Source organism: Scyliorhinus torazame, chromosome 12 (genome assembly GCF_047496885.1).
Source record: "Scyliorhinus torazame isolate Kashiwa2021f chromosome 12, sScyTor2.1, whole genome shotgun sequence".
In the NCBI taxonomy this organism is placed as follows: Eukaryota; Metazoa; Chordata; class Chondrichthyes; order Carcharhiniformes; family Scyliorhinidae; genus Scyliorhinus; species Scyliorhinus torazame.
In genome coordinates, this window is record NC_092718.1 from 97,636,468 (window position 1) to 97,657,557 (window position 21,090).

At 47.8% G+C, this 21,090-nt stretch overlaps 1 protein-coding gene across 2 annotated transcripts in view; it reads right to left on the minus strand.

Annotated features, from left to right (window-relative positions):
* The window catches only part of LOC140386587 (cell adhesion molecule CEACAM5-like), a 126,252-nt gene that overhangs the window by 86,290 nt on the left and 18,872 nt on the right, over positions 1-21,090 (minus strand). For both annotated transcript variants that reach the window (XM_072469040.1, XM_072469039.1), the window contains exon 3: positions 445-723. In XM_072469040.1, coding sequence (XP_072325141.1) covers positions 445-723 — 279 coding nt within the window. The remainder of the gene's footprint in view (positions 1-444; positions 724-21,090) is intronic.

Here is a 21,090-nt window from a genome sequence, read left to right on the forward strand (position 1 = left end):
GCGCCGTTGAGATAAGCCCCGGCTCTTTTTGACAATCTGCGAGTGCTGGAAGTTCAAGCCTGGGAACAGAGTATCCAGGGGGACAGGACACGGAGGTCACAGGGCACTCCTCTCCACAGGTATTATCACCCATGTTAACGAGTGCCAGGGATGTTGATAAGGTACGGCTGTGAAGAATGCATGAGGGGCAAATCCTTTGAAAGGATCATTCACTTCTGGGGGACAGCATTTTGCAGTTTGTGCATGGCTGTTTGAAGGAGTTGATTTTTAATCAATCGATAGATGTCGGTCACAGCCTAGTCCAGTTAGATAGACAGATTAATAGATATTTAGATGGATGGACAGCAGGTAGGTGGATGGGCAGACGGGAAAGTAGAGCCAGACTGTGGATCTGCCGAACGGGTAGATAGATAAGCAGGGAGATATATAGCTATTCATACTTACAGTAAATCATCAGAAAGAATGGATCACTTGTTTTGTTGCTCACAGTGTTGTGGGCCTCGCACTGATAGTTCCCTGAATCGGAACGATTCACTGTTGCTATTGTTAATGTCTGATTGTCCAACGACACATTTATCCTGTCGTTGTACTGGAGGTAAAGGCCGTCTTTAATCCAGCGGATGGATGGGGAATCACCAGACAGGTTGCAGTGCAGGATGGCAGTCTCATTCGACTCGAAGGTGTGAGAGTCGTTGGGAAGGACTTGAGGCTTGGAAACAGGTTCTGAAAAATAAAAAGTGGCACACGTGTGGAGCACAGTATTAAATATAAAACAGTGACCGAGCCGAACATCACAGACAGCATTTAATCTCCCGCCTAAAGGGAAACATAAACCACATAACTGGTCCATTCATCTTATTGTTTGGTGTTCCTCTGGAGCTCCGAAATAAGCGCTTTGCCCACATTGTTTAGGAATCTGTAACAATGCACACTGAAGGCTAGCACAGAGAACCTAAACATCCGTGCTGATCAAACAACAGAAAGTGCACCTGAATTTAAAAACAAACTTGGGCAACTTGATAAACTATGTTTAGAAATATAATTAGTTCGTGTGGGAAACAAATGAGCTCTTGTGACATGTTTATTGCCACAGGTCATATATTATACAAACACATGGTCCTTAATAAAGGGAAATAACAAATTGTCTCATTGTTCAGCCTTTGTCTGCGAACAATTGGTTGTCCTGCCCTGTACTTTGCCAGACATCGCTGGGGAATGAGTAATAAGCCAGTTTCTCGCTCGCTCCGAGGTGAAATTGAAGAGAGATATACACCCAGGATAAGGCAATAGGACGTCCAGACCCAACCCTGCCCCCCGCCCGCCCCCCTTTCAATGGTAGCTTGGTGACAGTGCGGACAGGTGGAGGCAGCAGCAATTCGCGGCCCTGGGTTGAAGCCCCGCTCCAAAACATCAGCACAAAAGCTAAACTATAATTTATGGGGCAGTGCTGGGCCGATCCAGGACTAAACAAAGTGGCGAGGGGTGGGGGATGGGGGGGGGGGGGGGGTGGCGGCGGTGGAGTGGAAGAAGGGGATGTATTAGGGGCCATACAGTCTCCCCAGTGCACGAGGAGCCTATTCGGGCCATCGAGTCTCCCAGGTCCTCTGCACGCCCACCCCCCCCCCCTCCCCCGCCCCAACCCCTCTGCCCTATCCCCGTAATCTCGTAATCTAACCTTTGCATTCCTGGACACCAAGGAACAATTTAATATGGCCAATCCACCTAACCTGCACGTCTTTGAACTGTGGGAGGAAACCAAAACATTCTGAGTAAACCCACATGCACGCAGGGAGAGCTGGTGAACCGCTTTACGAGTGGAGAGCAGGTCAAAGTCCATCTGTAGCTTTTTTTTCTCTGGCAGTAGTTCCATGGTCGGGGTTGAGGATTACCACCGATCCACCTTCCGTGTGGAGTTGACCACCCCGTGCCTGGCTGTCCTCTCCTGCCCATGTTTGCGCGCCTTGTATGCAGTAGTTCCTTCTCTTATCACCACCTTCAGTGCCTCCCAGAAAGTGGAGGGTGAGACCTCCCCATTCTGGTTGTTGCTAATTTACCCATCTATGGCTGTGATATCTGATCGCAGAATGCATAATCGGCTATGAAGACCATGTCCAGCCTCCATAGCGGGGACGGGGGGGGGGGGGGGGGGGGGGGTTGTGCCCAGCCCATCTCCACATAGTGTGTGGAGTGTGGTCGGAGACTACGCTCCTATTGCCCCTGGAAACACCGCTTTCCCCAGAACAAAATGTTGATCCTAGTATATACCCTGGGAGAACCTCCATGGGTCCACTACCCCCATCTGTTGCATGAAAATATTCAATTCCTTTGCCATGTTTGTTTTTTCCCCCCAACTTTGGGTTTGATCTGCCTGCCTGTGGATCCTGTACATAGTTAAAGCCCCCCCCCCCCCCCCACACACACACACCTAGCCATGATGAGTCGGTGTGTGTCGATGTTGGTTTTCTTCATGAATTCCACGTTGTCCCAGTTGGAAGTGTACATGTTTACCAGGACCACAGGTACCCCTTCCAGGACACCGCTAACCATGACGTGCCATCCCTTGGTCCATAACTGGCCTCGGCGCTGCAAATGCTGTCCTCTTATTGAGCAGTATGGCCCCTCCCCTAGCCCTCGTCCCGTAGCTCAATTGGTAAGTCTGTCCCACCCAGCTCTTTCTTAGCCGCAGTCAGTCCTTCTCCCTCAGGTAAATCTCCTGGAGGAAGACTATGTCGGCACTCAGACTTTTCAGGTGGGTGAAGACTCTGGATCTTTTCACTGGGCCGTTAAGTCCCCTGACATCCAAGTGACTATTCTGATGGGGGGTTTCTGTCTCCCACCTTCTGCGGGGTCAACCATACTTACCTTCTGGATGTGCCCCTGCACTCCAGGGTTTCTCTTTGTTTGGGGGTCATCCAAGATGGCCGTGGTTACCGTCTTTGCCTTGTGACTGTGCCCCTACGCTCCAGGGGGCTACCATCATTGTGTATGCCCTTCAAGATGGATGTTTGAAGTGCCCTTTTTTCCGCTGTCATAGCCAGCCTTCTACCCCTCCCCACCCACCCCTCAACATTCCCCCGGGCCTGTCGACCCTCTCCCCCTCCATTCCCCTGCAGACTTCCGCCCCTACAGCATTTACCCTTTCTTCCCCCCCCCCTATTTTCCACCCATCCAGAGATTTCTCCCCCCCCCCCCCCCACCCCCCTGCTGCCAGGCACTCTCTCCCTGTTGGGAATTGTACCATGGCCCACTCCTCGCTCGAACTTTCCCGTGTTAGCTCATCCACTGGTGTGTTGCCCTCCCCCACCCCCCACCCCCCCGGAACAATCTACACTTTCCCCCGATCATTGCATTTTTCTTCCCCCCCCTTTCCCCTTCCTCATCCCTTTTTGCATCCTACAGCTCTCACCCCTCCTTTCTGAGACTCATCGTCATCGTCAGATCGAAGGCAAGGCAGATCTGTCCCATGCAAGTAGTCTCTCCTTTTTTTTAAAACAATGAGAGTAGAGTTCTGGTTCACTGCTGGTGTCATTGCTTTCCCAGCCCGTGCTTGTGCATGAAATCATGTGCTTCTGCCTGTGCAGTGAAGTAATACTCCCAGCCCTGGAAAGTCACACAGAGCTTGGTGAGATACAGCATCCCAAACCGCACATTGTTCTTGTATGGGGTCTCCTTGGTGTTAAATTCGGCCTGCCGCTTGGCCAGGTCTGCCCCAATGTCTTTGTACACACGGGTCGAGAGTCCCTCCCACTTACAGGACCGTGTGTGTCTTGCCCAGTTCAGGATCTTCTCCCGGTCTTGGTACTGGTGCAGTTTCACGATGATGGTCCGCAGCTGCTCTCCAGCTTTGGGCTTTGGCTGGAGTGAAAGGTGGGCTCTGTCCACCGGTGTGGACTTGGGAAACCTTTCCCCACCAACACGTTTTCCCAGCATCTGTGCCACGTACTCCGTGGGGTTCCTGCCCTCATTACCCTCTGGTAGGCCCACAATGCGGAAGGTGTGATGCCGTAACCGGTTCTCCTAGTCCATGACCTTCCCCTTCGGCGTCCCTGTGTCACCAGCAACCTTGCCATCTCTGTCTCCAGTCAAGGCGATCCGGTCACTCTGGTCAGTTGCGGCCTTCTACTGCTCTCTGATCGTCACCTCCTGTGTCTCCAGATGCTGCTCCGTCTTTTCCAGCACCGCTTGAAGGGGGACCAGCGCCTCCATTACTGCCACTTTCACTGTTGTCATCATTTCCCGCTTGGTGGCGTCTCTGAGCACTTGTAGCTCCTGTGTTCGGAGGTCCCTCCATTCATTTATCGGGGTTAGCTTCGAATATGTTGTGGCAACCCATCCTGCTTGGGTATGTCCAGATCCGCGTCAACCTGCGCATTCGCCATCCCCTCAATCTTACTCTCCAGTCTTATTGATTCTGCCATCTTTTCGGCTCCACAGGTTGTTGCCTGCATTCCTCGTTCATTTTGGTGGTGTTGGAGGAGGGTGGGAAGGGGTGGGGATGTTTGTTCTCCGGGTTAAGCGGCCTATTTTTGGACTAAAATTCTCTCTTTCTCCTCTTAGAAGTTCACATGTCCGCCACTAGTTTCCGAATATTTTCTGAACAAGTCCTCGTTGCCTCTTTTAGGAATTCCAATGCTTCCTGTCCGTTGTTTCCTTGCATTGTGCACACATTTTTAAAAATGTAATTGAATCATAGGAATGCACTGTACTTAAGAATGTCATTCGACCCATCGAGTCTGCGCCGGCCAAAGGCGTGTCATCCTGGTGATCCATTTCTCGGAGTTTACAATATTTTCAAGTCCATTCTCGAATGCTTGCTATAAGGAACAGGCACTTCTGACTCTAACAGGCAATGAGTTCCCACTGTTAACTCCAATTAAAGCATATTAATAGATTAGAAAAATGAATCCAGTGCTGGTCTTTACATTATTTAGGTTTATTTTACATAGGGCCAGACAAACAAATACACAAACATACGAATTAGGAGAAGTAGGCCATTAGGCCCTGCTCCGTCACTCACTAAGATCATGGCTGACCTGATTATAACCTCAGCCCTACATTCCTGCCTTCCCCTGATAACCTTTCACTGCCTAGTTAATCAGGAATCTATCTTCCTCTGCAAAGACTCTGCTTCCACTGCCTTTTGATAACAATAGTTTCTGAGATTCACAACCCTCTGAGAGAAAGAGAATCTCCTACTCTCCGTCTTATATGAACAATCCCCTTATTTTTAAAAAGTGACCCCTAGTTCTAGATTCTCTGACAAGAGGAAAATTCCTCTCTCCATCCGCCCTGTCAACACCACTCAGGACGTTCAAGGTTTTGATCAAGTCGCCACTTACTCTTCTAAACTCCAGCTGATACAAACCTAACCTCTTCAACCTTTCCTTGTAAGATAACCCGCCCATCCCTGGCATTAGTCTTGTAGTCTAGGGTGGCACGGTGGTTAGCACTGCTGCCTTACAGCGCCAGGGACCTGGGTTTGATTCTGACCTCGGGTGAATGTCTGTATGGAGTTTGCACTTTCTTCCTGTGTCTGAGTGGATTTCCTCCGGGTGCTCTGGTTTCTTCCCCCAGTCCAAAGATGTGCAGTTTAGGTGGATTGGCCATGCTAAATTGTCCCTAAATATCCAGAGATTAGGTGGGATTACGGGGATAGAGCCTAAATAGAGTGCTCTTTTGGTGGGGCGGTGCAGACTCAATGGGCTGAATGGCCTTCTTCTGCAGTGTAGGGATTCTATGACTCTAAACCTTCTCTGAACTGCTTCTAATGCATTTATAACTTTCCTTAAATAAGGAAACCAGTACTGTACATGATTCTCCAGATGTGGTCTCACCAATGTCCTGTACAATTTAAGTTTAACCTCCCTACTTTTGTAATCAATTTCCCTTGCAATATCTATTAGTTTTCATCGCATCATAGAATTTACAGTGCAGAACGAGGCCATTCAGCTCATTGAGTCTGCACCGGCTCTTGGAAAGAGCACCCTACCCAAGCCCACACTTCCACTCCCTCTCCGTAACCCAGCAACCCCATCTAACCTAAGGGAAATTTAGCATGGCCAATCCACCTAACCTGCACATCTTTGGACTGTGGGAGGAAACCGGAGCACCCGGAGGAAACCCACGCACATGCGGGGAGAACGTGCAGACTCCGCACAGACAGTGACCCAAGCTGGGAATCGAACCTGGGACCCGAGCGCTGTGAAACCATCATGCTAACCACTATGCTACTGTGCTGCCCCAAGTCTTCAAGGCTGGTGAGTAGAGAGACAAACTCTCCCAGCTCATTTCCCACCTCCAACACACCAGAAAACCTGTGCCTGCTCCATCTTCCAAATATACAATTGAGTACCCTCCAGGTGTTCCAGTTTCCTCCCACAGTCCAAAGATGTGCAGGTTAGGTGGATTGGTCATGCTAAATTTCCCCTTCGTGTCCAAAGTGGGTTTACATGGATGGGACGGGGGATTGGGCCTGGGTGGGTGCTCTTCCACAGAGGCAGAACAGACTAAATAGGCCAAATTGCCTCTTCTGTGCTATAGGGCTTCCATGGTTCTATGGAACAAATCAACACCCAACATCTCCTCACCTTGTTACCTTCAAGTGCAGGGGGTTCAACATTAAACAAAGTTTAGAAGAAGGCCATTCGGCCCATCGAGTCTGCACCAACCCACTCAAGCCCTCACTTCCACCCTATCCCCGTAACCCAATAACCCCTCCTAACCTTTTTGGTCACTAAGGGCAATTTATCATGGCCAATCCACCCAAACTGCACGTCTTTGGACTGTGGAAGGAAACCGGAGCACCCGGAGGAAACCCACGCAGACACGGGGAAAACGTGCAGACTCTGCACAGAGAGTGACCCAGTGGGAAATTGAACCTGGGACCATGGCGCTATGAAGCCACAGTGCTATCCACTTGTGCTACTGTGCTGTCCTAAATTAATGTGCAAAAAAATCTTTATGCAAAAAATTAAAGTACATTTATCTTATTATACAATCAGTCTTTGAGGTAATCCAAATTCCCCTTTTTCCTACATAAAACCAAAACATGTTACGAAGGTTATAACATGAAAACGTTCATGTTGTCACAATCCACAACAATGGCAGCTGCTCTTCCTCACGGATATTCAACACTTCCTTTGGACAGGCAGTTCTCTTCATAAAGCCATCGAATGACTGGTGATTTGCGTCAACGCATTTAACTTTGCAAAATTCCTTCTTTTCTGACATCTCTTTTATACTCGTGAGATCGATCCTCAACCTCTTTGCTACAACACTCTTTGTGGAATGGATAATGTCCCAGAGCAGATGATTATCAATGTAGTACCCTCATCATAGAATCCCTACAGTGCAGAAGGGGGCCATTTGGCCCATCGATTCAGCAGCCACCCTCTGATTGATCCCCCTCCCTAGGCCAAGTCACTCACGCTATCCTCTTAACCATATAAGCCCACCTAACTGTTGGACACTAAGACACAATTTAGTATGGCCAATCCACCTAACCTGCACATCTTTGTACTGGGGGAGAAAACCGAAGCACCCAGAGGAAACCCATGCAGACACGGGGAGCATGTGCAAACTCCTCACAGTCACCCAAGATCGGTATCGAATCCGGGTCCCTGGCTCTGTGAGGCAGCAGTGCTAACCACGGTGCCACTGTGCTGCCCTTGGGCACCTTTCTCCTCAGTTATCCCTTATAGAGGAAATCCTTTAAAATACTCGCAAAATATAAAGCCATATCTGTCGCCTCTACTAGCGAAAGAGTCTCCACAGCGAAAGTGTTATCTACCTTGATTCCCAGGTTAATGGAAAATTTGTATTGTTCATTCCCACTAAAAATCTAATAAATTCTACTGCATATGAATAACCACTGGGCAGTTGGCGTGTGAGGAGTCACTAAAAATTAGTAATTTTATGCCTTCCCAGTCACCCAGGTCTGGAAATCCGATGTACCTTCTTCTGAACTTAATTTCTTCAATGTCTTAATTGCTTTTCACACTTCCCCAGCGGCAGTATATTTCAGCATGGTGCTCAACTTGAGTGCATGAGAGCATACATCTGGTCTGGTTTCTGTGCATAACCAGTTTAATTTCCCGGTTCAGCTTCTTAACTGATCTGCTTCTTCCTTAGTTGCACAGTCTTCCTTTTGCGAGGTCCTAGCCCGATTCATCGGGATCCTATTACCATTCTCTCGGTAAAACTTTTGAGACAAGATTATTCCCAACTTGGTGTGTCCGATATCCAACCCTATGTACTTAAAACCGACAAAAGCCTGGCTCCCGATTTTGAATTCCTTCAAATTTTATCTGTTAGAAATTTCTCAAGTACCACATATCCCCCATTCCCTCCACAGGAACTCATTCACATGTGTTAAGAAAATTCCCACTGGGTTCCCTTCATAGTACCTACAAAATATTGGTGGATCTACTTTCAATTGAACTCAATCAGCTTTTAATCGGATGGACCAAATCCTGTTGCATCATTTAGCCCAAAAACACATGTATTCAACCGTCACAGCTCCCTCTTTATATCTCCCAAGTCTATTGGAGGTTTTAAAAATAATTGTTTGAAATTGTTCCCCTTGCAAAATTGCTGCTTTGACATCAATGGAATTACATTCCCAAGCACATATCATGAGGAAAGGTGGAAGGAAAATCGTCAAACATATATTTCCTGCTGCTGGAGGAGTCTGCTCTGATTTCCGGTTTGCCCAGTATTTCTTTGAATCCCGGGGCACCATTCAAGCCACAACCTATGCATAACATTGGGAAGTACTTTTTCTGTACGGATCCTTCAATGGGACAATGCTGGCCATCTATTGTCTGGCACCTCTGTGTAAACCCCAAACTCTCTCCAACTATCCAGTTCTTGTTGTTTTGCCTCCTTTACTATCTGCCATCTACCTTAAGTAGTCATGAGTGCCCGTCTGTTATTCGAGCTGCTAATTCTCGAGCCACTTCTCACTTGTTGTTTGGCTCTGTCTCTAGTTAAACTGTGTCCCCTAATAGTTCTCCTGTTCCTTTCTGGATTGTGTTCCCTCCTCGATCTCCTGTTCCTTTCTGGATAGTGTCCCTTCCTCGTTCTTCTGTTCCTTTCTGGATTGTGTTCCCTCCTCGATCTCCTGTTCCTTTCTGGATTGTGTTCCCTCCTCGATCTCCTGTTCCTTTCTGGATTGTGTTCCCTTACTCGATCTCCTGTTCTTTTCTGGATTTTATCCCCCACTCGATCTCCTGTTCCTTTCTGGATAGTGTCCCCTACTCAATCTCTTGCTCCTTTCTGGATTGTGTTCCCTCCTTGATCCCCTGTTCCTTTCTGGATAGTGTCCCTTACTTGATCTCCTGTTGCTTTCTGGATTGTGTCTCCTACTTGATATCCTGTTCCTTTCCAAATTGTGTCCCCTATTCGATCTCCTCTTCCTTTCTGGATTGTGTCCCCTACCAGATCTCCTGTTCCTTTCCAAATTGTGTCCTCTATTACAGCTTCTGTTCCTTTCTGGATCCTATCCCCTACTTGATCTCCTGTTGCTTTCTGGATTGCCTCCTCTACTATATCTCCTGTTCCTGTCTGGATTGTGTCCCCGACTAGATCTCTTGTTCGTGTCTGGATTTTATCCCCTTTTCGATCTCCTGTTGCTTTCTGGATTCTGTTCCCAACTCGATCTCCTGATCCTTTCTGGATTGTGTCCCCTGCCAGATCTCCTGTTCCTTTCTGGATTTTGTCCCCTACTCGATCTCTTGCTCCTTTCTGGATTGTGTCACCTACTCGATCTCCTGTTGCTTTCTGGATTTTGTCCCCTACTCGATCTCCTGTTCTTTTCTGGATTGGTTCGCCTAATAGATCTCCTGTTCCTCTCTAGATTGTGTCCCCTACTCAATCTCCTGTTCCTTTCTGGATTGTGTCCCCTACTTGATCTCCCGTTGCTTTCTGGATTGTGTCCTTTACTCGATCTTCAGTTCCTTTTTGGACTGTGTTCCTTACTCGATCTCTTGTTCCTTTCTGGATTGTGGCCCCTACTCGATCTCCTGTTCCTTTCCTGATTGTGTCCCCTACTCGATCTCCTGTTGCTTTCGGGATTATGACCCTTACTCTATCTCCTGTTCCTTTCTGGATTGTGTCCACTACCAGATTTCTTGTTGCTTTCTGGATTGTGTCCCCCTACTCGATCTCCTGTTCCTTTTTGGATTGGGTCCTCTACTCGATCTTCTGTTCCTTTCTGGATTGTGTGCTCTCCTACAGCTCCTGTTCCTTTCTGGATCCTATCCCCTACTCGATCTCCTGTTCCTGTCTGGATTGTGTCCTCTACTAGATCTCCTGTTCGTGTCTGGATTTTATCCACTTCTCGATCTCCTGTTCCTTTCTGGATTATGTTCCCTACTAGATCTCCTGTTCCTGTCTGGATTGTGTCCCCTACTCAATCGTCTGTTCTTTTCTGGATTGTGTCCTCTACTACATCTCCTGTTCTTTTCTGGATTGGTTCGTCTACTAGATCTCCTGTTCCTTTCTGGATTTTATCCCCTTCCCGATCTCCTGTTGCTTTCTGGATTCTGTCCCCAGCTCGATCTGTTGCTTTCTGGATTTTGTTCACTACTCAATCACTGTTCCTTTTTGGATTGTGTCCCCTGCTCAATCTCTGTTCCTTTCTGGATTGTGTTCACTATTCAATCTCTGTTCCTTTCCAGATTGTAGCCCCCTACTCAATCTTCTGTTGCTTTCTGCCTTGTGTCCCCAACTCGATCTCCTGTTCCTTTCTGGATTGTGTTCCCTACTCAATCTCTGTTCCTTTCTGGTTTGTGGCCCCTACTTGATCCCCTGTTCCTTTCTGGATTGTGTCCCCTTCTGGATCTCCTGATCCTTTCTGCATTGTGTCCCCTACTCGATCTTCTGTTCCTTTTGGATTGTGTCTCCTACTTGATCTCCTGTTGCATTCTGGATTGTGTCCCTTACTCGATCTCCTGCTCCTTTTTGGACTGTGTCCCCCTACTCGATCTCTTGCTCCTTTCTGGATTGTGGCCCCTACTAGATCTCCTGTTCCTTTCTGGATTGTGTCCCCTACTCGATCGCCTGTTGCTTTCGGGATTGTGACCCTTACTCTATCTCCTGTTCCTTTCTGGATTGTGTCCCCTACCAGATCTCCTGTTGACGAATGTGATATAAAATAGTTACTTTAGAGATATTAGTTAATGTAATGTAGAAATAAGCCACTTTGATTCTGGCAAGTAGAGACAAAGGATTTTAGACCGCATGGGAAAAAGCAGAAAGAGGTGTGTCTATGAGAGTGATGCTGAATTGATAGGGGCCGGAGAAAGGGATTGGAAGTGAGCCAATCAGAATAGATCAAACAAGTCAGGAGGGACATAGGATGACCTATGGGTGTCGAGTATGTGAAACTTGATGCCATTTGAATGTATCAGTACTGATCTCTTTGTCTGGGACATTCACTTAGTTCCCGGGGCTGCAGAAAGCAACATGTTATCTGTATCACTGTGGACTAGGTAGCTTGCAAGCTGAATAAAATAACTTTTGTTATACTTGCAAATCCCTCTCGACTTTTATTGAGGCCAGACTGACGGATAAAGAAATTTGGGAATCAACACTGTTGCTTTCTGGGTTGTGTCCCCCTACTCGATCTCCTGTTCCTTTTTGGATTGTGTACCCCTACTCGATCTCCTGTTCCTTTCTGGATTGTGTCCTCTACTACATCTCCTGATCCTTTCTGGATCCTATCCCCTACTCGATCTGCTGTTGCTTTCTGGATTGTGTCCTCTACTATATCTCCTGTTCCTGTCGGATTGTGTCCTCTACTAGTTCTCCTGTTCGTGTCTGGATTTTATCCACTTCTCGATCTCCTGTTGCTTTCTGGTATCTGTCCCCAACTCGATCTCCTGATCCTTTCTGGATTATGTCCCCTACTCAATCTCTTGCTCCTTTCTGGATTGTGTCACCTACTCGATCTCCTGTTGCTTTCTGGATTTTGTCACCTACTCGATCTCCTCTTGCTTTCTGGGTTTATTCCCCTACTCGATCTCCTGTTCCTTTCGGGTTTCTGTCACCTACAACATCTCCTGTTCCTTTCTGGATTGTGTATCCTACTCATCTCTGTTCCTTTCTGGATTGTGTTCCCTGCTCAATCTCTGTTCCTTTCTGGATTGTGTTCCCTACTAGGTCTCCTGATCCTTTTTGTATTGTGTCCCCTACTCAATCTCCTGTTATTTTCTGGATTGTTTCCTCTACTCGATCTCCTGTTCCTGTCTGGATTGTTACCCCTACTCGATCGCCTGTTCCTTTCTGGATTATGTCCTCTACTACATCTCCTGTTCTTTTCTGGATTGTGTCTCCGACTAGATCTCCTGTTCCTTTCTAGATTTTATCCCCTTCTCGATTTCCTGTTGCTTTCTGGATTCTGTCCCCAACTCGATCTCCTGTTGCTTTCTGGATTGTGTTCAATACTCAATCTCTGTTCCTTTCTGGATTGTGTCCCCTCCTCAATATCTGTTCCTTTCTGGATTGTGTTCACTACTCAATATCTGTTCCTTTCCGGATTGTAGCCCCCTACTCGATCTTCTGTTGCTTTCTGGATTGTGTCCCCAACTCGATCTCCTGTTCCTTTCTGGATTGTGTTCCCTACTCAATCTCTGTTCCTTTCTGGTTTGTGGCCCTACTTGATCCCTTGTTCCTTTCTGAATTGTGTCCCCTTCTGGATCTCCTGATCCTTTCTGCATTGTATCCTCTACTCGATCTCCTGTTCCATTCTGCATTGTGTACCCTACTCAATCCCCTGTTCCTTTCTGGATTGTGTCCCCAGTAGGTCTCCTGTTCCTTCCCGGATTTTGTCCCATACAAAATCTCCTGTTCATTCCTAGATCGTGTCCCATTCTAGATCTAATCCTTCCTGGATTTTGTCCCATACTGAATCTCCTGTTGCTTTCTGGATTGCGTCCCGTACTAGATCTCTGGTTTCTTTCGAGACTGCGTCCCCTACTTGTGCTCGAACAGTCAGATTCCCATGTTCCACAATCACTGTTTTTCCATCACTGCTTGTCACTTTGCCATGGCCTTTGCACTCTTTCTGCCCTTCTCCTTTATAACAAACCATGTCTTGTTGTCGTAATTGCATTCCCAATGGCCTTACATGGTGCCCTAAGGCTTATCGACATTTCTCTGAAATGTCAGCTTTATTCACAGCTAACCTGTCTGCATGCAAAACATATAAATGAGCAGAAACAGTCAAACTAATGCTGGTTCCTTAATGAGCAGAGGTGGTATCCTATAGGACCGAAGGCAGCTTTGGATTCCCGCTGCACACTAACTGCCACAGGTTGTAGCCCTGCAACCAGTTACAAAGAATTATGTGCCCATAATGCCACTGCAAACCCCGTTTGCAATTTACAATCTGGTTGATCGGCCAATATTTTATGTACCATGGGCGGGATTCTCCGACCCCCCGCCGGGTCGGAGAATCGCCGGGGGCTTGCATGAATCCCGCCCCCGCCGGTTGCCGAATTCTCTGGCGGGGGATATTCGGCGGGGGTGGGAATCACGCCGCGCCGGTTGGCGGGCCCCCCCCCCCGGCGATTCTCCGGCCGCGATGGGCCGAAGTCTCACTGCTGGAATGCCTGTCCCGCCGGCGAGAATCAAACCACCTCTCTTACCGGCGGGACAAGGCGGTGCGGGCGGGCTCCGGGGTCCTGGGGGGGGGGGGGGGGCGCGGGACGACCTGGCCCCGGGGGCTGCCCCCACAGTGGCCTGGCCCGTGATCAGGGCCCAGCGATCCGCGGGCGGGCCTGTGCCGTGGGGGCACTCCTTTCCTTCCGCCTTCGCCATGGTCTCCACTATGGCGGAGGCGGAAGAGACCCCCTCCACTGCGCATGCGCGGGGATGCCATGAGCGGCCGCTGACGCTCCCGCGCATGCGCCGCATGGTAAAGTCAGTTTCGCGCCAGCTGGCGGGGCACCAAAGGCCTTTCCCACCAGCTGGCAGGGCGGAAATCAGTCCGGCGCGGGCCTAGCCCCTCAAGGTTAGGGCTCGGCCCCTCAAGGTGTGGAGGATTCCGCACCTTTGGGGCGGCGCTGTGCCGGACTGATTCGCGCCGTTTTTGGCGCCGGTCGGCGGGCATCGCGCCGATTGCAGAGAATCCCGCCCCATGTCATCTATCACTGCATGGTTTCTCTTGCCTGGAGCATTACTGGACAGGAGTGTGCATAACTATGATGTTCAAATTTTACCATATGTCTCCAAATTCCTCATTCACAAAGTCCCCAGCATTATCCATCATTGGCATTCCTAATTCTGTTCCCACCCATTTCTCCATAACATTATCAACAATGGTCCATTGGTCCTGACCATGTATTACAGTGGAAATGCTAAATCTGTTAGCCATATCCATAAAGTGTAGCAAAAAAAACCATCTCGGTCTTTGTCCCATACTTTTAAATCTCTTCCCATTGCATCATTAAATTCCCTGGCTCGTGGAAAGCTCACAATGGGACTTGTTTGTGTCTTTCAATATTTAATACAAATTTCACACTGAGCCTTGATTTGCTCAATGAGGTTATTGTATTCTTTAACAACCACTCCAGCATCTCGTAGTCGTGCTTTCAGTTCTTGTGGGGCCTGATGTGCAAACCGTCAATACAACTTCCAAATAATCTTAAATAAAAGCATGCTGGAACAAAACAAAAACAAAAACACAAAATGCTGGACAATCTCAGGAGGTCTGACAGCATCTGTGGAGAGAGAAGGGAGCTAACGTTTTGAGTCTGGATGACTCTTTGTTAAAGCTCAAAATAATCTTCCTGTCCATCAAATTCTTATTCCCAGCAGTTCGCAAAACTTCGGGAACTCATTGACAAGAATTTTCTGGTTTGCTTACTGGCAGGCAGTATTGGCCTGATCGAGTACAATGTAGATCCACATTGTTCTCAAACAGAATCGCCCTATCATTCTCCATATCCAGCTTCATCTGAGTCTTTTTCATCACAGATCGACTTAACAATAGGAATACCTTGCTATCGAGACCGTATCAGTAATAATGAACAACTAATCCCAGCTATCCTGCAAGGGAGGACTATCCTTTTGGAAGTCGTTAGCGTGTTCTCACCTCCAAACCTAAAGCAGGTAAAGCTTTCATACTCCTTGACTGTCTGCTGGCCTGCCTCATTGGGAGACCCCAAGTAGCAGTTAAGCCAATCGATCCCACACACGGTGGAAGTGCAACAGCTGTCTAGAACTACACAGTTAAATGAGTCGACATTCAAAATGCTCATCACTGCAGGGTCATTATTTTTTCATGCAAGTTTTCGCCAGGGAATATCCTGGTTTTGGGAAAGGGGACCCGATATAAAACACAAGCTGTTGGTCTCAAGACAAAACTTTTCTAATGCTATATCAAATCCAACATCACTCAACAGATACTGTTATCATCTAATCACTGGCTACAAATTGTTTAGGAAGACAATGACATCCGCTGGTTTGATGTGAACTAAGAGACAATAGAGCACATTGGAAGGTGGCTTACACATCATAGAATATTCCAGATCAGGAGTTCCCATCGTTCCACAATATCAGTGAGACGAGGGAGGGGAAAACAATGCACATTCAAACAAAGCTCCAGGGGATGTATCGATAAAATTTGGAGGTTTGTTTTCACCATCTGGGTAGATCAGACAGAGAAATTATATAACTGGGAAGCCTCTGAATCAAGAAGGGCGTCAAGCCGTGGGATGAAATTAAAAGGAAGGCACATGGGACATACAGCTCGACAGGATCAGTACATCAGAGCAGCATCTAGCTCTCTCTCACCCTCTCTCTCCAACCAGGATATAAGGAGGTTGCATCCCCCAGTACACAGGTAGGACCCCAAGGACTTTGATGGGGAGGACACGATGGGGTGAATGTTTCATCTGTAGTCTGTGTAATACTCAGCCCAACACTGTGCAGAGAGTCACCTCACATCTCCCAAACATGAGGGAAATTTGGGGGTTCAACAACCGTGAGTAGGGGAAGTAATCAGTTTTGTCATCAACCGCATTAGAACAGTTAACATCGGTTGTGCCATATTTAGAGTTGCTGTACGTAATAAACACACCCTGATTATCCAAAACTTGAAACCGTGTCAATTGCATTTCTTCATCGTTCAAAATGGTTCATAAATATAAGCCCAGACCTTCGACCACAAATGAATGAGTTTGGTCATGACCAGTAAGTCTGGACGACCCTCAAGCGATTGGAAATATCCTACAGACCTGGAGAACCAGGTAGGAGGTTTGGCAGTCAACCCAGAGAAATATATGAATATGGTTTCAGGTGAATGTTTGGGTGTGAGGGAAAGAATTTCCTCATACATGTACGGGAAGATTAATGTGGTCTTGCCATGGATTCTGGACATGATCCATTCTGACTGCTCTCAGCAGAGAATGGCCGAAGTGGACAGGTCGTAAAAATCACAAAAGGTCAAAGGGAAAAGGCTGCTATTTCTGCAAAAGGAAAGCCAGAACCTCAGGAAGCAAGTGGGTAGGCTCGTGGGAGAGCTGCGGGCCTCTGAGGAAGAGTGTATGTTAGAGGCATGGCAAAGAATAAAGAATAAAGCAAGGGCTTGAGAGGAAGCATCCCAAATCTAAAACAATTGAAGTGTTAGGTTACTGAAGCTCGAGTGCAAGTTCAGAGTCATGGAGAAGATAACTAAACACTACAAGCCAGGGTTGAGACAGACGAGGGGCACCTTAACGACTTGAGGGTAGCATATAAGGCTGTGCAGGAGAGAAAGTAGGAGGAAACGGATACGGGCCTGACAGAGAGGAGATCTGAAAGCTCACCAAAGCCTTGGTGAAGGCTAGAGGGATGGTTAGCCGGATAGCTTCAGGGGGCAGCCGAGCGAGCCGGGGACGAGAAGGTCAGGGTGAGCCCGTCCGCAGGGTTCAGGTAATCCTGGAATTCCTATAGTGCAGAATGAGGCCATGAGGCCCATGAGTTTGCACCAACCCTTTGAGAAAGTACCCGACCCAGGCTTACTCCCCTGTCATATCCCCGTTACCCCGCCTATCCTTTTTGGACACAAATTGACAATTTAGCATGTTCAATCCACCTAACCTGCACATCTTTAAACTGTGGGAGGAAACCGGAGCACCCTGAGGAAACCCATGCAGACACGGGGAGAATGTGCAGACTTCCCGCAGACAGTCGGAATCAAACCCAGTCCCTGGTGCTGTGAGGCAGCAGTGCTAACCACTGTGCCATCGCACCACCCTTGACGTATCACAGGAAGAGCAACAGATGCTGGGGAATCCCACGTGTCCTGTGCGACAGCAAAAGGTTTGGTCCGCCAGCTGCAGATGGGGGCAAAGGGCTGATGCAGAGTGTCTATGTGGTTCCCTACACCAACCCTCAGCTGCAAATCATGCTGGCAGGAACATCCACTTTAAGACAGGATGGGGACCCCTCAGTTCACTTCATTGAGATGGAACAGATTGGGGGAATCACTGGTGTAACGAGAACGTGTTGAACAGGCCTCGCTGTTCTCCCGAGATGGAAGGCTGTCTCAGAGTCTCCCCACAGCCACCAAGATGGGATGAGAGGAACCACAGAGGCTGTGAATATGTGACCCAGCAGCCATGGGGCATAACCATTCTTACAGGATGAAAGGAGCAGGCAGTTGCCTGGAGAGGCTGCAAATGCATTTGTGGATTGACTGTGGCTTGTCTATGGCAGTTGCCGGGGAGACGGGTGGGGGAGGCGGGGTGGGCAGTTGTCTGGGCACAGTTGATAGGAGATCCCAGAAATCACTGGCTTAGGACCCTTGTGACAAGCCTGGGTCGGGAGCAGAGTCAAGAATTGGTTTGAACCCGAAGACCTGGCAGACACGGAGGTAGGTGTGCTCAGGAAACAGCCAGGCTTTTAAAGCTGAGGTCCGGAGGTGGGAGCAAGTCAAAGGGCAAGCTCCATGAGGCTTGGACCAGTGAGCCCCAGAGAGAATGGCATGAGGAAGGATGGTGTAACATCCCACATGGGACTTATGGGAATGATGATCTTCCCCGTGGTTCTAGCAGAGTACAAGTTCCTCTGGTGAGGGGCGGGGAATTCCATACAACTCGGCTAGTAAGGCAACGACTAGGAAGGGACCTGGTAGGGAGCTACCGGGAGTTGTATATAATGTAATTGTAAATAAACCAACGTTCTTTATTCTGATTTGGTGTGGGCTCACTGAGTCCTTCTTAAAGGACACACACCAGAAAGCCAGGGGTTTGCTATGCGTGTGGGAAGGCGGGACACTGGAGGACCAGAAATCGCCTCCAGAGCAGGGGGCACGCGCAAGGAAACTGATGATCCTTAGTTCATATGTTTTATGAATGAGCTCAAGGAGGCCCTTTCCAAGAGCAGGGGTAAGCGGGATGCTGCAGTGTCAGTACAGTTCCGCTATGCTCCCCCATCTACAATCCTGATTCGACCACACTCAGACTGTATACTTGTTTTTGCTCATTTATGACCAGTGGGGCAGACCCTCTGTAAAGCGGGAGTGAGGGGGTAATATTTTGCGAATACCGGGGCTTCTAACCTTTAGTTATAGAATCCCTACAGTGCAGAAGGAGAACATTCAGCTCATCGGATCTGCACCAACCTGTCGAACGAGCACCCCGGGTTCGATTCTGCCCTCAGGTGACTGCCTGCGTGGATTTTGCATGTTCTCCCTGTGTCTGCGGGGGTTCCCTCTGGGTGCTTCAGTTTCCTCCCACAGTCCAAAAATGTTCCGGTTAGGTGGATCGGCCATGCTAAATTGGCTTTAGTGTCCCAAGATGTGCAGTTTAGGTGGGTTACGGCGATATGGTGGGGGGAGTGGATGTAGGTAGGGTGCTCTTTCAGAGGGTCGGTGCAGATTTGATGAGCAGAATGGCCTCTGTCTGCACTGTAGGATTCTATGTTTCTATGGGCTCTCCGCACGTCTCCATTTGTCAGTATTGTGAATGTTGTTTGCCTTGTCTGCCCTCCGTAAATGTCTTTCTCTGGATGATATTTCATTTTTGCTGCTTCCTGACCACTTAAGCAGCTCTTCCTGCATTTTTCCCCCAGTAGCAATCACACTGGTGCTTCATGAAATGTGAATCTTCATCCTCCTACAATTTAGGACTAATTGACTGACTTGTTTTTTATAAATTTGTTCAGGGGCTGTGGGCATCGCTGGCTGCACCAGCATTTATTGCCCATCCATAATTGCCCTTGAACTGAGTGGTTTGCGAGGTGATAATTTAAGAGTAAACCACTTTGCTGTGGGTCTGGAGTCACGTGTAAAGCGAGGGCAGCAAATTTCCTTCCCTAACGGACATTAGTGGTGAGTTTTTACGACAATCGACAACTAGACTTTTAATTCCAGATTTATATTCATAGAATCATAGAATGTCTACAGTATAAAAGGAGGCATTCGGTCCATCGCGTATGCACCGACCCTTGGAAAGAGCATCCTACTTAAACCCATGCCTCCACTCTATCCCCTAACCCAGTAACCCTACCTATCCTTTTGGATGCTAAGGGGCAATTTAGCATGGCCAGTCCACCGAAACTGCACATCTGTGGACTGGTGGGAGGAAACTGGAGCATCCAGAGGAAACCCACGCAGACACGGCGAGAAAGTGCAAGCTCCGCACAGTCACCCAAGGCCAGAATTGAACCTGGGTCACTGGAGCTGTGAGGCAGCAGTGCTAACCGCTGTGCCACCTGATGGGCCCAATGTTCTCCTTCATACTGTCAGGATTCTATGATTCAATAATGCCCCTTAGAATTTTTCACAATTAATCTCTCACCATCAAGGTGAGGCTGACTGTCTTGTAACCACCCATTCAATCTCTTCCTCATGTTTGTAAAATCATAAAATGGTAATAGTTCTCCAGCATCATGAGCCTTTCAAAGGCGAGAATTGGAAAATGATGGTCTGAGCTTCTGTTATTTGCTCCCATGTTTCTCGTGGCATCCTGGGATACATTTCACTTTGACCTTATTATTGATCGAACTATAATTTTTCAATTACATCCTTAATATAATGTCCGTTAATGGATTTAAAAGGGAGGCTGTGGTGGCGTGGTTATATTGTCACTGGACTAGTAATCTGGAGACCCAGGGTAATTTCCTGGGCACCCCAGGTTCAAATCATGCCATGGTTGCTGCTGGTATTTGAATGAAATAAAAATCTGGCATTAAATGTCTGATGATGACCATGAAACAAAAAAACCATCTAGTTTATTAATCTGCCATCATTACCTGCTCTGGCCGACATGTGACTCCAAATCCACAGCAATGTGTTTGACTTGAAATGGCCGAGCAAGCCAGTCAGTTCAAGGGCAATTATAGATGGGCAATAAATACGGGCCCAGTCAGTGACACCCACACCCCGTGGATGATTTCAAAATATGCATTTACTATATATTTATCGCACATTTCCTCCTTCATTTTTGTATTTTAAAAAAATTAATTTACAAGATGCGGGTATCGCTGGCTCAGCCAGCATTTATTGTCCATCCTGAGTTGCCCTTCAGAAGGTGGTGGTGAGCTGCCTTCTCAAAACGAGTGCCTTGCTGGGCCATTTCAGAGGGGCATTTAAAAGTCAACCACATTGCTGTGGGTCTGGAGTCATGTGTAAGACAGACCAGGTGAGGACGGCAGATTTCCTTGCCTGAACATTTTTACAGCAATCGTATCATGGTCACCATCAGGACTGTTAATTCCAAGTGTTTTGTTGAGTTTAAATTCAGAACCTGAGAATTACCCTTGTTCTCTGGATTATTAATCCAGCGAAAATACCACCAGACCACTACCTCTCCCCCTAACATTTGTGAAGACAGATGCAGTGTGTTCATTAACAATCATCCTCCACACTGATTATATTTGAGGCCTCAATAAGGCCACATTCTTTCCAACACTTTCCCCTTTTCTCCTTATTGATTTCTTAAACATTTTTGGATTTTCATTTTTTCTTTACCCTCGCTGATAACAGTATGTTCCTTCACATTCGAGGGGGATGTAGATTTGGATTTCAAGCCATTTTTGTTGCAGGAGTATATTTAATCTGAACTCTCATTATCTGCTTCTTGAATTCCTCTCATTTCTCTG